The sequence below is a fragment of the Taeniopygia guttata genome, chromosome 3 (genome assembly GCF_048771995.1).
Source record: "Taeniopygia guttata chromosome 3, bTaeGut7.mat, whole genome shotgun sequence".
NCBI classification, from domain to species: Eukaryota; Metazoa; Chordata; class Aves; order Passeriformes; family Estrildidae; genus Taeniopygia; species Taeniopygia guttata.
In genome coordinates, this window is record NC_133027.1 from 2,563,794 (window position 1) to 2,579,850 (window position 16,057).

General features: G+C 44.7%; 1 protein-coding gene across 12 annotated transcripts in view; it reads left to right on the plus strand.

Annotated features, from left to right (window-relative positions):
• The window catches only part of HMBOX1 (homeobox containing 1), a 118,795-nt gene extending 103,091 nt beyond the window's left edge, over window positions 1–15,704 (plus strand). For all 12 annotated transcript variants that reach the window (XM_012572948.5, XM_030269875.4, XM_072926258.1 and 9 more), the window contains one exon: window positions 516–15,704. In XM_012572948.5, coding sequence (XP_012428402.2) covers window positions 516–653 — 138 coding nt within the window. In that variant the 3' untranslated portion in view covers window positions 654–15,704. The remainder of the gene's footprint in view (window positions 1–515) is intronic.
• Window positions 15,705–16,057: the final 353 nt, after the last annotated feature.

The following is a 16,057-nucleotide window of genomic DNA, read 5'->3' on the forward strand; positions in this document are numbered from 1 at the left end:
AACATTTATCATATCAGCTATTTCTTCCCCAAACTGGAAAACTTGACTCTGTTTAGCTTCTTCTCGTTAGGAAACCTCTTCCCTTGGGATGTTTCTTTTCTCTGCCTTTTCGATTTCTGTTGCAGCATCAAATAGAATCAGAGAACGCACAGAATGGTTTGGATTGGAAGGGACCCTAAAGTTCATCTCATTCCACATCTCATGCCATGGCCAGGGATGACCAGAACTGTATATTCCAGCTATAAGCATGGTCCTGTGCCATGCCCAGTGATTCCTTTCTTAATTTGCTTTCCTGACTTAAGCTCGTGTATCACTTCCGTCTTTACTATTCAATATTTTCGCCTACTCCCTGCCTCATTTACCTTTGTCTGCACAGTGAGGGAAACCAGTCCTAAACCCACTTTTTGACCCCGCTCTGTCCCCCCACAATCCCTCAGCACATTTGTTTTCCCCGCTGTGGTTTTGGACTTGTGGAATAACCCTGCTTCTCTCTGCTCCTTCCCACATGGTTCCAGGATGACAGCACTAGCCATAGTGACCACCAAGACCCCATTTCCTTAGCTGTGGAGATGGCAGCAGTCAACCACACCATCCTGGCGCTGGCCCGGCAAGGAGCCAACGAGATCAAGACAGAGGCTCTGGACGACGACTGATGCCAAGAAAGGGGAGGGTCAAAGCAAGAAGTAACTTAGTTTTAGACGTAGCACCTTAGCAGACTTTCCTCGGTCCTTAATATGTGTTCTTACAGTATAACTTTGCAGTTTCTTGTACGTCAGTTAGCTGTTAGGGTCTTGTTCTGTGAAGATGGCATGGTGCCCTCAGCCTTTGCGTATACTCTCTCAGTATTAATTCCCAATAAATAATCAATCAACCAACCAACCTCCCTCTCCCGGCCCCCAGTGGCTAGAAAGGTAAAATCGAAAAAAAAAAAAAAAAAAAAAAAAAAAAAAAAAAAATCTTGCTGCTCTGTCTTAGCATTCAAAGTGCTTCCAGGTATTTTAGACAGCCCTCAATTACAAGTCTTAGGCTACACTTAAAATCTTGGATAACCTTAGAGATGGTGTTGAAACCGATAGTCCGTATGCTTTCCCTGCCCTGAGACTGAAAGGATGCAAGCTGAGGTAGTGGCACAGGGTCGATGGACACCAGACTGGGAGTATCAACAGAGAGTAAAAAGAACACTTAGAAACCCCACTCCAACATGGGAATAAATGATTTCCAGCTGCAATAAGCCGTGCCTCACTGGTCATACAGTGACTCCGTTTACTTTCGGGTGCTGTGCCGAGAATGTCCATTGGAAACACATTCCCACATTTCAGTTGATGCTCACACATTCAACACAGACATCCTCTACTCTCACAAGCTGCGTGGCTTAGTGGAGAAGTGCTGCCTTCTGCCTCTGCGACCGTGGTTGAAGCCCAGCCTGGGATCAAATGAAAAATGAGCTGAATGTCTAAGGAACAACAGTCCGCTTCTCAGAACCACTGCTCGTTCTTGGCATGGCTGGCAGTGCCTGCTCAGAAGAGGTCTAGACTCTTACCCATCCGTCATTAACAATTTCACCTCTAATTCCTCCTCTCTCACCTTTTCTGTCCCCACTCTGCTCCCCTCTCCACTTTGCCACTTTCGAAAGCAATGTTTTCCAGGAAGGTTGTTAAGGTCCTAAAATGGGTGAGTGGATTTTTACACGCCTATGTAAGTAATGCCTACGTCCTGACTAGCCTGAAAGGTTACTGGAGAATTCGACATCTGACCGTTGCTAGATAACCATCAGAGCATAAATATTCTCCTAAATACGAACTTTTTTTGTTTGTTTGAAGGCAGGAGGATCTCTTACCTGAGAAATGGGGTGTGAATGTTTTGTGTTCTCTTTACTCTGTCTTTGTTAAGGTGTGAGAAAGCTATACTGCTACGAACAATTTAATTAATAATTGGAAGCCATACTGATAATGGATGTGGTAATATTTGTAAAGCAAACCTACTCTAAGTAGCAGGAACTAATGGAATTGTTTTCCTTGATCATATGTAGCACTTTTGTTACTTTTTTCTTAAAGATATTTATATTTGATAAGTCTTTTTTTTATCATTTGAGAATTCCAAATACCAAACAGCAAACTTGCATTACAGAGTCACCCTGCGATCACCTTGTCATCTAGTATCTAAATGATGAACTGTGTGTGCATCTAAGAAAATTACATCTGCTAGCATTGTGTGGAAATGATCTCCTGGCATCCTGATAAAATGATATGTTGCTGCCGGTAAGAGGAAACGTTTTGATGGAAGCAGCACGAGAAGCGTTAGAGACGGGCAGGGCTGTGGTACATTAACAGAGAACAAATTAAAAACCTACGGAAATTTTTGTATAGAGACACGTATATAAAAGTTTGCATAGCGTTTCCTCCACATTCCGCTTTATCTTCCCAGTTCGTGTGGGAATAGCTTAAAGAGGGAAAAGCAGCTCAAGGATGGGTTTCCCTTTGCTCCCCTCCACTTTTGAGGTGGAGCTAAGGGAAATTCCTGTTACTTGCCTTGTTCTCATCCCTTCCTCCCTCTTAACCCTCAGAGAGCTTTGTGACCGCTCCAGCGTGGCTCCTCAGCAGGTTTTGAGCCAGGCTGAGCCCTCCAGATCAGCTGCCCCTCTTGTGTCCATGTGGAGCAAACTGCTCCCCCACGTGCCGAGGAGATCCTGTGCTCTCAGAGGGCACCGCCGTGCCACCCCTTTGTCCCTTGCAAGATCTATAGGTAGGGCTTGGCCTCGCCTCCCACTTATGGATTTCATTGGAGAATTTATGTGCTTTCCTTAGATACAGATCACTGGAGCAGAATGAAGCCGTGTTTTTTTCCTGTTTTATTGCATTTCTTGAGTAGGCAAATTCATGAGTAGCGTCAGGGTGGACTCAGGAAAGGCAGGACTTGGATCAGTGACCATTGCACCACTGCAGTTATTTTCTTACTGCCTGTATGAATGTTTTGGTACTTAGGAGTGAAAGGATGGGAAGAGCTTTTATTTCTATTTTTGCACAGCAGAATGATCGAGCAAACTCGGCCTTAGTGGAATTTTACCTACTTACTCATTCCACAGTCACACACTGAGCTGACAAGCAACATCCACGATTTATAGTAAGGAGATTTTAATAATCGATGACCTCTTTACATTGGGCTTGCCACCACCATTTGTTCTGGCTGTTTCATTTTAAGAAGAACAGACTCAAACTGTTGGACAGCTGCAATTCTGGAAGAAATATTGCTTATTGCTTACTGTAGTATCTGTAAAAAAAACAAAGGCATTGTTTGAGGCTTTGCCTTTTTAAAGCAACAGGGAAGAATAAAAATAGTATTAGAACTTCTGTATCCTGATTATAGGTTCATGTGATGCAGGATCAAAGTAGCACCACTGAAATTGTGTGTCTGTACCATCTAATGTAGAATAATCTGGTCTTAATTCTGCTTGTCACTGTCAGGAATCTGCTGACATCCCACATCAGTATCTTCTCTGAAGGTTAAACAGGTAAAAAAACCCTTGTGAGCAACTGGAGATTGGCAGATCTTCCTGGGCTGTAAATACCCAGTTTTCTACCTTCCCATAGTGTCATCTTAGCAGACAAAATATCAAATATCTGGGGAATCAACCCCTTGGTTCTGTGGGGTCAGTGTTTGGGGTGTGTCTGTTCTGGCTTCTCTTTGGGCATCGGGAGGTATGAGGAACGAGTGGCACCTCAGAGGAACGAGTGACACCTCAGCTGTCCCCAGGCAGCCCAGCCTGCTCCTGGCAGGTTGTTTCCATCATTCTGGAAGTTCATCAGGAGCCATTTGCAGCTGGTCAATGCCTTTTTGGTTTGAGGTGAATTACCTGTAACGGGACAGGTGCTGATGTGATGGTACCGAGATGAGCGAATGTGATCTGGAGTAAGTGAAAGAATTGGTGGAGGGTGAGTCCTGGAATTCAGCAGTCCTGGAATTCTTTCTTTTGGGGGTTTTTCCATGATATGGGAGTTGTCTTTGTCTTTCTGTGTGTGGGCTGCCTTGGAAATGAAGCCTCATTTTGGTAGCACTGCAATGGAGTGGCAGTTTGTTGTAGCCAGGCTGGAGTCACTGCAGTTTGTTCTCTTCCCGTTAAGTGGCTCTGGTGGCACATCCGAGCTACCTTTTTGTTCTGTGAACAGAGAAGAAGTTAATTTAAGAAGCTCCTCATCTGTGATGGTCACAGATTGCTTTTACCTTTGTGGAGTGAGTTCTGGGTGATAATTTGTCCCTCATAAACTCCTTTTACTTGAGTTGTTGTCTCTGACCATCTTCTTAAAACAACAATTTCTACCTCCACTGCTCTTCTGGATTGTTTTGGTGTTGGGTTTTTCTTTAGTTCCCCCACCATTTTTCCTGAAGTATGAGATCCCAAACATTTGCAAAAGCCTTATGAGTTGATAAAAATCAGCAGATTTGTTTTCTGTTGATCTTCTGAATACCCTGTAGACACACGTGTGGTTATAGCGAAGTCCTGTGCTGGGTGTGAGTCTGAAGTGCACCCTTGCAGCAATTAAGGAATCTCATTAAGAGCCTTCAGGAGGTCATGGAAAGGGTTTAGACCCCTCTGTGCATCATTTGTGGGGCCATTGTGTGGGCAGATGGTAGGGTTGGAGTGCATTCACATAGTGGGAGATTGCAGGAGCTGGGATTGTCCAGGCTGGCTCTGGGGACATCCCAGATTTTGGGTTTTAACTGTTTTAATGAATTAGTTTTAACTTGGGGGTCCAGTGCAGGATCAGGAGTTGGACTTTGATGATCCTTGTGGGTCCCTTCCAACTCAGGATGTTCTGTGATTCCAGAGGAGACAGAGCCAGGCTCTTCTCAGAGGTGCCCAGCAAAACCCTGAGAGGCAGAGGGCTAGGGTTGCACGAAGGAAAATCCCAGATGAATTTAAATAGAAGTGTTTTCTGCTCAGTGGTAGAAATGGCCCAGAAAGTCAGTGAAATTCCCATCCTTGGGGATACTCAAAATGCAACTGGATGGACAGGGTTGGATTAGAGACCTCCGGAGGTCTCTTCTGACCAAAATTATTCTCTGATTCTGTGCAAACCTGCTCAGGCTGAGGTGTTCCCTAGTTCTGATTTGTACATGTTGATTTGTTTAAATAAATTCTGTTAATTTGTTAAGGATTTTTTTCTGTTTTGCTGTTCATAAAGATTATCTTTTCTAGTTTACTAATAGATAGGAGCTTTATTTGCAGGGTCTGGCTCCAGGCTCCAATCAAGCCATAAGTTAGAGATTTCATTAATTATTTGCTCTGTTTACACAGTTCTTCAGGGAAATTTGACTTACTCTGTTTGTTTCATTGCCTAACATCAGACTGGTAAGTTTTTCATGTGTTTTGTAACATTTGTGATTTGTAGATCAGTTTTGTTTTCATTTGTGAAGATTTATCTTTGTCTTGCTGCTGTGAGTGCAAGTGAGAAACTCGACATAGCTGAAGCTAATTCAGGAAAAATTTGGATTAACTCTAGACCACTGGTGACTACTGTGGTAAGCCAGAAATTTTGGGTCAGTAAATCACAATTTGGTGATTATTAGGAGCTGAAAGGGTTTGATTGGGAAAAAGTCAAGTTATGGTCACTTGGATCCCCCTTTATGCTGTTGGCCACTTCTAGGAAAAGCAGTGTGACAGCTGAAATAGGTTTTATTTTTCATACAGATAAACCCACTAAAATTGGTGTAAGAATTTTCCAAACTCAAAATTGCTGCCTTGATGCAAGATGTTGGTTCCCTGTGCATGATCCTAACCGGAATCCAAAGCTGGAATCAGTCACATTTTCCTTGGAAATTATTAAATTCACTGTGAGACCGTGCCCATAATCCTGAGCTGTGAGTGTTCAGCTGGGGATGGTTTCCAGCCCCTCCCCTACTCTTTTTAATTTATCCCTGCTCATTTTAATTAATATTTATAATAATGTTCCTCCTCCCACTCCAGCTCCATCATGGTGCAGCCCCCACTTCCCAGTCCTCATCAGCTTCTTTCAAACTCATTGTGGAATTACCAGCAAATTTTAGTGGGTTTTGTCAAAATTTTGCTCTTATTTTATCTGAGTTTTCTCACTCAAGTAGCTCTTGCACTCTTTGAAGTTATTTAACTTGATAATATTATTTTGAACAAAGTCTTAAGCTTTTAGGCAATAATCTTTGGTTTGGTGCAGCTTTTGGCATTTGGCAGGAGTCTTTGTTGGCAGGATTGGTCTTAAAATTGTGTTACATGTCAGTGACCTTAATATATGTTCCTTACATGGATTTTGTGTGTTTGTAGCAGCAGTCAGGGGTTGGATCCCGATCCCAGCTACTTTAATGGAGTTTTGTGGAGTTTTCACTGTGATTCCTTGGAAGTGAAGGTTGATGGCCTGACCAAAAAATACCTTGCAGTTCCCAAGAAGAGTTGAGATATTTCAACCTAAAACATTCCCCCCTGGGCTTTTGAGCAGCTGGGATATTTACTCAGGATATTGGATCAGTTATTGGCCAAAAGGGATTTGGTACAGCCCTAAAACCTTCATTTCAGCCTCTCTTTCTGCTGTCAAATTTATGGTGTTTAAACTGTCTGCCTAAAGACGTTGCACATTCATGAAAACCAGAGGCATTCTAGAGATGGCAGCTACAAATCCAAATTTAAAATACACTGAAATTATCTTTTCTTCCTTTGTGAGAAATGTGTTACAACTAGAGGAGCGTGGTTGAGTGTTTTGAGGACTGTCAGTAAGGTGACAGTGATTTGATGTTGGGTTTTGTCCAACAAACGTAAATCAAATCAGACCAATGGAAGTTTATCTCGGTGGCAGCAGTGAGGCAGAGGGAGAAAAATTTAAACTCTTTTACTGAAGAGTTTGTTGCCATCCTTGGCCTTAGGTTTTATCACTTAAAAATAGCCTGGAATTGTTTGCTTTGTAGCTTATATCAGAAAATTGTGGAATGGGTTGAGTGGGAAGAGATTTTAAAGAGCATCCAGTCCCACCCATGCCATTGGCAGGGACACCTTTGACTATCCCAGGTTGCTCCAAGCCCCAGTGTCCATCCTGGTCATTCACACTTCCAGGGATGGAGCAGCTACAACTGCCATGGAGCTAGAAAATAATTTGTCATTTGAAACACGGGGGGAAATTCACAAAACATTTTAAATGTCCCTTTTAATCAGGCTGATGCAGCAAAAGAACCAAAGGGTGTGATGGCTGCAGTGTGGAGCACTTTCCCATTCTTTCAGGGAGGTCTGGAGTGCTCCAGCCAAGAGCTCAAGCAGGAATGAGCTGAAGCCATTGAGCTGGAGCGGGCTGGTGATGGGCCTTTGATGTTTCTGCATGTTCAGAGCATCTCTCCCTCAGCTGCCTTGGCAGAAGCCTCCCTCTGCCATTTATTCCCTCTCTGCTCAATGGCAGCGGGTGTGTTCTGCTGATCAAAACACCCAGCACACTTGTGCTGAATCCTTTCAGGCTGCAGCCAGGGTAATTGGGATGGGCAGGATAAATGCATGGGAGTATGGCAGTCACAGTGATGGCAGCTCTTTTCAATGGCTGGGTGTCCCTGACGGGTAATTAGCAGCTTTAGAACTGCGGGGATTGGCATGGCCGTGATTAAAAGGATTTCTGTCTTTTCTGTGATTGAAAACAGAAGATCTCCCGCCCCCTAATTCTCTTTTAATACCGGTGTTATTAGTGACACTTGGAACACAGCTCCTCTGTAAACTTAAATAATGACCGCAGTGAATGGTGACTTAGAGCAGCAGGGACTGAACCCAGCTCCGTTTTTCTATGCAAAGCTGCTCCTCCTGATTCTGTGTTCCTCCTCCACGTGCGTGTCACTCCCAGTGAGTTTGGGAGACAAAGAGGACATTTGGTTGTGTGACAGCCTGGGAACAGATTGCCCAGGGCCTGGTTTAGCTCTCCTGGCTCATTTTGGATGTAAGGAGACGAAGAGGATGAGCCATGAACTCCACAGGATTCATCCCGAGTTTTCACCTCCCTGCAGGTGGAGGGTTCCTTGGAGCAGGGAAATGTCCCTGGCTTTTGGGTGCCACTCCAAATTCCCATTCCCTGTTTGGAAGCCCTATGAGCACTTGTTGCCGTGTTCTCCTCCAGCTCTGCTCTCTCAACTAACACAGTGTAGTGACAGGAGCTAATTCCCCTTTTTCCTTTAAAAAAAAATCTCAACATACCCCTCACAGGAGAGCTGGCTGGACACCATCTTTGCCATTCACCCAGGATATCTGGTGGTGACCCAAAATATCATCATTTTCCCCTGATCTGTTGCTAGATTCTCCAAAAGCACCTGCCATAGGGTGTTTTGTGCCTTTTAAATGTGTTTTTGTGAGTATCTTTTGCCCACTGAGCAACTGCAGAGCCTCTTCTCCATTTTTGCCCTTAAATTTCTTGACCAGTTTTTTCCATAGTGCTGTTCTCCACTTACCAGGCAGGTTTCCACATTTTGTTGGTATGTAAAGATGCTTAGAGGAACTCTTGAGTCACGTTTAGTAAAACTAGCAGCTTCCTATCACCAAAAAATCCTCGAGAGAATTTAGGGACTTCCTTAGGCTCTTATTTAAATCTTCCAGTTACTTTTCAGCTTCTTTGCACTGAAATCCGTGTGAATCCCAGTTCAGAGCAGACCTGTGGCTGTGGGTACTTCAGTTCTTTGAGCACAGTTCCCACCACTGCACTCACAATAGCAATGGGAACGACTTCTGTTTTAGAAAATATATTTTTAGATATTCACTTGCTGCTGTCACTGGCCTCAATTCAGCTTCCCGTCCTCCTCTCCCTTCTCCTTAACTAATTAAAGTCTTCCATATTATGGCAAGATGGCATATGTAGCTTAAATAACCCACCTCTTTAATTAAGAGGTTGGATTCAGCCTTCTGAGATATATTTGACATCATTTGAGATTTAAAAATACATTTTACTTACACAGTTTATCTGTCAGATCGCTCAAGGAGGGCAAAGAGATAATGAAAATAAATTATTAATTAATATTTCTCACCCAGTATATTCCATTAAGAATATTAAGCATTTATTCCATTCCTAAAAGTATATTTGACTTTGGATAATTTTTTTTTTTAAGTCTGCCTGCTGATGAAGCTGCTGCTGTCTCTTTTTGACAGGGCTGTAGGGACAGGGTGGGAAATACCCTTCAGGAGCTAACCAGAGCCAGGAATTCCAAATATCAGCTCATTGACCAGGTTTCCCATTTCCTTTATGCACTGTGAGCAGATCTTTTCAAGCCCAACATGCCACAGACTGTCCCTGACACATCCAAGCTGTTCTTACCTTGAAAACGATTGGTAAAATTATGGAATGAAAACAGCAGCAGGAGCATCTCCACTTCCAGTGTGTGGGATGAGTTTGGGTTTGGAATGGTGAAGGAGTTCAGGGTGTTGCTGGGACAGACCCAGGGGTATTGCACAGCATCTGGAGCTGCTCCCTGAAAAGGGGAAACACCTGGGGATCTTTGTTCATGAGAGAATTGGGGAATTGGAGTGCTTTTTGTTCATTCTCTCACATAGGTAGTTCAGAGAATCCTGGAATGGTTTGGATGGGGAAGAGCATTAAATCCATCCCACCCCACCCCCTGCCATGAGCAGGGACACCTCCCACTATCCCAGGCTGCTCCAAACCCTGTCCAACTTGTCCTTGGACACTTCCAGGGATCCAGGGACAGGCACAGCTTCTCTGGGAATTTCATCCCAGCCACACCCTCACAACCAAGAATTCTCAACAGCATCCCACTCAGCCCTTCCCTCTGGCAGTGTGCAGCCATTCCCTGTGTCCTGTGCCTCCATCCCTTGTCCCAAGTCCCTCTCCAGCTCTCCTGGAATCCTTTGGGGCCCTGGAAGGTGCTGGAAGGTTTCCCTGCAGAGTTCCCTTTCAGTTTAACCAAACATTCCCACCTTGGCACGCAGGAACAATTCAAACAGTTCAGTTCAGCACTTCCTTCCTTCAGAGCTCTTTACTTACACAAATCTTCTTCTGTAGAGCTTTGTAGGTCTCAGTGCTCTTTCTCCGGAGTCATGGAGAAAATAAATACTGTTGAGATGTGGGAATGTTTATAAATCCATTGGATATATGTGATAAATTTGTAAAGAGCAATGCAGAATAGAGAGACAGTTTCAATTAGGGTTGGGTTTGGTTTTTTAATTTTTTTTTTTTTTTTTTTTTTGATGAAGTAGATGGAATAGGGAGTTTGCATCAGGATTGTGGGAGGCCACCCAACCTCCAAGGTCTCCTTGTAAGTGACACACTGGTCCCTTCTGGCCTTAATTGTAAAACTGTGACTCCAAAGAGATAAAACGTGTCTTTTACCTTTATAACTTGTTCAGATTATTGAATAGTTTATAGAGATTTGAGTTCTGGAGGGGTTCTCTGCAGCAAGAACTTTCCATCAGAGAACACGTTGTGCCTTATGTCTCTAACCCCAGTTCCAGTTCCATACAATAAAAATCTTGTACCATTACCCCAAAAATTCAGCATAAATAGAATTTGATCAACTACAACCATTTCTTCAGGTTGCAGTGCTTCAGCAGCTGATTTTCACAAATAACATTTTCAGAGGGCTTCAAAAAATCCCACAGCCAGCACAAGCCCTCTTGCTAAACTCGTGTCTCCTGATTTCCTCCATGGAGCCTGCATTCCTTGAAGGAATTCCTGTGGAGTCTGAGCTCAGCCCTCCTCAGCTTCTCTGAGCTGTTTGCTTCCCTCTGAAGCTGATTCTCAGTACTGAATTTGGCACATTATTTTCCCAGATTTCAGTGCTTCGTACAGAAATAATTTCTTTTTATCTTTCATGCAAGCTCCTTCACACCCCGATAATCCCATTTTACCTGGTTTGCCTGTTCTGAAGTGCTCTGACCTGAAGCTGTTGTCCTTGCAGCCTCCAAGTAAGGGATTTATCTTGTTTCCACCCTATAAAAAGCAATCCAGTGTAGGGCAGAAGCGCCCAAACTTTCTACTCTGGGGTTTCTCAGCTCTCAGACCCTTCTCCCTTCCCTCCTTGCAGTTTGGATGATTAGAAAATCACAGAAATAGCAATTTTTAAGTATAATTTTTTATTATTATTACTTAGTCTTTTTTTTTAATGGGAAGATTTGTTTACTGGGAAACATTCCCATTTCCTTTGGCCTTTTAGATGGTGCTGTATCCATTACTTACTTGAAGTATATATGAAATAAATAAGAACAATTTTATCTACTTTGGCCTGTTTAAAAAAATTCAGCTCATAAGTTCAGCCAGTTTACAGCAGGTTCTTCACTTGCACAATCCTCTGTGAAATCAGGTGGTTGGACCATGGGAGAGGGACAAGGTGGAAATGTTTTTGTCATAGAGTCGTGGAATGGTTTGGCTTGGAAGGGACCTTAAAGCTTATCCAGTTCCTCCCCCTACCATGTGCAGGGACACCTTCCCCTATCCCAGGCTGCTCCAAGCCCTGTCCAGCCTGGCCTTTTCTGTTCCAATTTATTTTGCCTTGCTTGCCCTTTGTGTTGGAACCTTAATTGGAGCAATTTTCCTGGTTTGGGTGCCTGCTTTTAATGTGGGTGTTTGGGACAGGATGCCTGGATTTGCACAGCTTTCCCAGGAGTCTGCTGCTTCCCTTGGACACTTCATTTATCCAGGGTTAGGGATCCCTCATTGCAGTCAGAGTAGCTTATTCGTATTATTATTATTATCATTCATAAGTTGGTTTAGGCTTGAAAATAGTTGGAAAATCTTGAAGTTACTTTTCCAAATGAAAAATTACAGTGAAAACAGAGTTTGGATTTTGAGCTTCCCATCTTCCAGTGTTATCCACTGAATTTTCTGTTCCTTTTTTTTTTTTTTTTGGCTTCTTTGTGAATTGGAGTGTCATCCTGAGCCTTGTGCTGACCTGAAGCTGGTTTTTGGTTGCTGTGGGGTCAGAGCCCTGTTTGGTCCTTGGGAGGGACAGATTCCCCATTCTATCACCCAGTAAAAGGGAAAAAGCCCTTTTCCCTTGCTGTTGGCTCCAGGAATGTCTTTCTGAATCTCATCAAAGCCTCCCTGATATTGCTGCTGGAGTTCTGAGTGGTTCTGGGCAGCACTTCTCCCACCAGTGCTGCTGGTTGAGGCTGGGAGAGCCCGGTGATCCCGTTGGAAGTCAGATCCTGTGGGATGACACGATGCCACCGTGCCACCATGGGACAGGGAAACCCAGGAGCATCAGATTTAAACTCAGTTTAGTTTCACAGCAGTTCTGTGGAAGGGTGACGAGTCAAAGTCAGTTGTGACCATTTTCCTGACACATTGCCTTGGCTGTCTTCCTCTTGGTCTTTATGATCTTCCCAAACCCGGGAGGCGGGAGATACGTGCAGTACTTCTTTCATTTTAGTTTGTTGGTTTTTTTTCTTAGTGTCGATTTAAAAAGTGCCTAAGTGAGGAACAGGACTCCAGAGTGAGCTGGAGGAATAGGATTAGACCTCATTTCCCTCTTGAGAAAAGAGCCCTCCCTGCATCCCTCTGCACATCCCTCCAATGAGTCCGGAGCCCAGCAGAGTCCGGCTGGAAAAAATCCCCATTTTTCCTCGTGCTGCCCCCCTTGGTTCTCAGTCTTCTGGGAGGGGGATCTCATTCCTCAGCCGAACGTTTGCAATCTCTGATCTGGGGTGGATGGCAAAGAGGATGGAATTCAGAAGGAAACTGCCTCTTGGATTGCAGATAAAAAGAGCTCCGTGTGATAAAACGCCCACCTTTGGAAAACCAGATCTGGGTGGAAACAGCTGATGTGCTTCTTTAATCACCTCTTTTGGAATCACAGAATAGTTAAAAATCATCCAGCCATGGGCAGGGACATCTCCCACTATCCCAGGTTGCTCCAAGTCCCATCCAACCTGGCCTGGAACATTTCCAGGGATGGGGCAGCCAGAACCTCTCTGGAATCCCAAAGGCAGTTTCTTCCTATATTCTTAATTATTTCTAGGTTTGTCATAGTGGAACCTGCTAAACATTTTGTCCAAATAACCCTAAACTATTGGCAGGTGGTTATAATTTTGTAAAGGTGAGAATTTTATGTGGATTTAAAGAATAAAAGTATCAGTGGTAGATGATAATATTTCATTAAAAGAGGATTTCTTCTGACCACAGTGAGAGGAGGTAACAAACACTATGAAGGAGTTTTAGTACCACTTAAGGGTTCAGCAAATAAAAGCAAGCCTTGTGTAGATGTTTTATTTTTCATTAGCAACAAAATGTTTTCCACTCTGAGGTGGGAAGGCCTGGGAAGGGACTGTTGGCAAGGAAAGCTGTGAGGACATCTCTGCAGAGGGCAGACACTCAGCCTCTGGGGAGGGGATGGGTGCTGATAGAAGCAGTGATCCTGTGGGAATCCATTGCTGATGGAAATCAGGAGATTCCTGATGGAAATCCACTGTTCGTGGAGCCTGTGGCACGCACGGACCTTGGCCCTGCTCCGAGATGCCTTTTGGAAGCGTGACAAGTGACAAGTGGCTGTCCTGGCAGCGGATGGGTGCTGCAGTTGCAAACCCACGAGCGAGGGCACGGTGGAACAGCCTCGGAGCCACACAGAAACAACAAAACCCCAACCAAGGCCGGGGAGGTTCCTCACATCCCAATTCTCTGTGTCTCCACTTTGTCCCACCGTGACCTCGACCCGGGGCCAGCCACGCTTCTCCTGCCTGGGCCGTGCTGGGATGGCTCCAGCTGCCTCCTGTCGCTGTCACCACATACATCGGTGACACCCAGGACCCCATCCCTGCCCTGGCCTCTCCCACCCAGCTGCTGGTTCGTCCCAGCTGGGCCGTGTCTCATCTGCTGTAGGTTCCTGCCTACCTCAAGGGGTAACCATGGGATCCTGGAGTGGTGTGGTCACCCTCTGGTCGGTTTTCCATGAGCACTAGCGCACACTCACACACACTCACACACACACTGGAATGTATATTCTCCTCCCCCCCAGCCCCCAAATAACCTCTTGACCTGATCCTTGCTGTAGCCACCACCAACTCCTCTTGCAAATTGGATGCTGCTTTAAATGTGAAAACAAATGTTCAAGAAGCTATAAAACCTGAATGAAAGCTAAAGCTGAATTTATAAAGCCTTGTTGCATATGAGCCAAAAGTGCAAAAAGCTCTATATAATGAACTAACCTGCCACTCATATAAATATAAATATATATAAATATATTAAAATCAGACTGTTCTACAAAATTGTGTATTTGTATTTTTGTGTACGTACAATTTTCTGCTAAGCAGAAGGAGGATGTAGTATAGGATGATGTGAGAAGAGATTTTGTTTAATCATATTTCTTTGTTACTTATTTTTGTTAACATCCAGATGCCTGTCTTTGTCTTATGTGTATGACACTGTTCCAAAGGTGCAGTATCCCTCTCCTGCCGCGCGTCCAACCTCCTTCCTCCACAGGGAACGAGTCAGGTGATGCCCCCTCATCATCATCATCATCATCATCATCCTCATCCCCTTCGGATCCACCCTGATCTTGATCTTAAGGGCTGCTCCTTCAGCTGAAAGACGAGATGCTTCATTTCCCGGCGTGGTGAAGTTGAATATTCATGTTCTGGTTGCACGTAGTTGTTCCCTAAACACGTTTCCATTCTCTGCTGCTGCTCCTCAGCCTGACATTTTGGGGGGAAAAATTGGATTGGATAGGTTGGGAGGGAGGATGAGCAGATCCTCGTGGTGGGAAGTTGCTGGTGGAGAAGAAAGTGCCGGGGTGATCCTGGGGTGAACCTCGGTCACCCCCCACGGGGGATGGAGGAACCTCGTGCTCCCCATGCTGGCTGCTCTCGGGGGGCTTGGCTGTCAGGAAGGAGGGCTGGGGAGGTGATGGGTTATAAAACTCTCCCTGTGCCCCCTCAGGAACATCCACCCCTGCACCCTGGTGGCTTTGGGGCACTTTGGCTCTTTGCTTTGGGAGGGTTGGAGCAGCCTTGAGAGGTGTCCATCTGTTCATGCCAGATGCCCTTGCAGTGAAGGCACTGAGTGGTGAGAAGAACATTCCAAACTCTTCTCCCAGTCACTGCCTTTATCTGCGAGGTGCTGGTGGCTCCCTGCCAGGAGGAAAGGAACAGTGTAGGAAACCTGGGAACCCTTGGTGTGCTTGGGAATCATCATTTATCCATCACAGAGAACTGTCCAGGGAAACAAAGGGCCAAAGGAGATGGGATAGAACAGATCTAGTGGAGTGTCACCTTCAGTCCTACCACAGCCCCTTGAGGAAACTGGTCCAGCCTCCATCCCAAATGCAGGTGAGGGTCAATGTCCATCACACCTTCCCCTGGCAGCAGCTGCTGTAAAATGAACCATCAACCTCTCCCCTTGTTCCCTTTTTGTTTTTTAATTTAATCCCTGTCTTTGTCAGAGCCGACCCGCGGCCGGGGGGAGAGCGATACTGCACCTTTCTACGTAGGGCTCATATTTATAACAATGTGTAATGACTGTAGCAAAGTCCTTGTTTCTGTATGTGAATGGACAGAGAAACAAGTGCTCTATTGTATTGATTAAAATAGTTCAAATGAGTCCTGTATCATTGTATCTCCTATTCTGGATTAGTGCCTTTTGGACAGTAGACTGTTCTGTAATTAAAATGTAGTATAACTGCTTTTTTGTACAGTTTTGTTTTAATAAAACTTTTTTTTAATTTGTGTTTATTTTAGTATTGTACCTATTAGAAAATAAAAATGTATAACTCAACACTGACCATTTTCTTTTGCCGTTCTTTTTGTGCAGGGCTTGTCTGAGACCAAAAACGTGTCCTGATAAAAAAGGAAATGTAAAAAATTTGGGTTTGTTCGGGGAAAAATTAATTCTTTGTGCACTCCCCTCTGGAAGGGATGAAGGTGGTGAGCACGATGATGGTGGGTTTGAAGCAGTGGAATCATTGGATTGGGAGCTGACTCCAGAGAGCTTTTGGGGCTCTTTGCTCTCAGAGGAGATGCTGAGAGCGGAGTTTTCCCTCCTCCAGCCGGGTGCTGTTTGTCACACCAAGGTGTTGTGTCCTTGGGCATGGCCCCTTCCCTCTGGGAACCTCCCCCACCTGCCCAGAGCCTCAG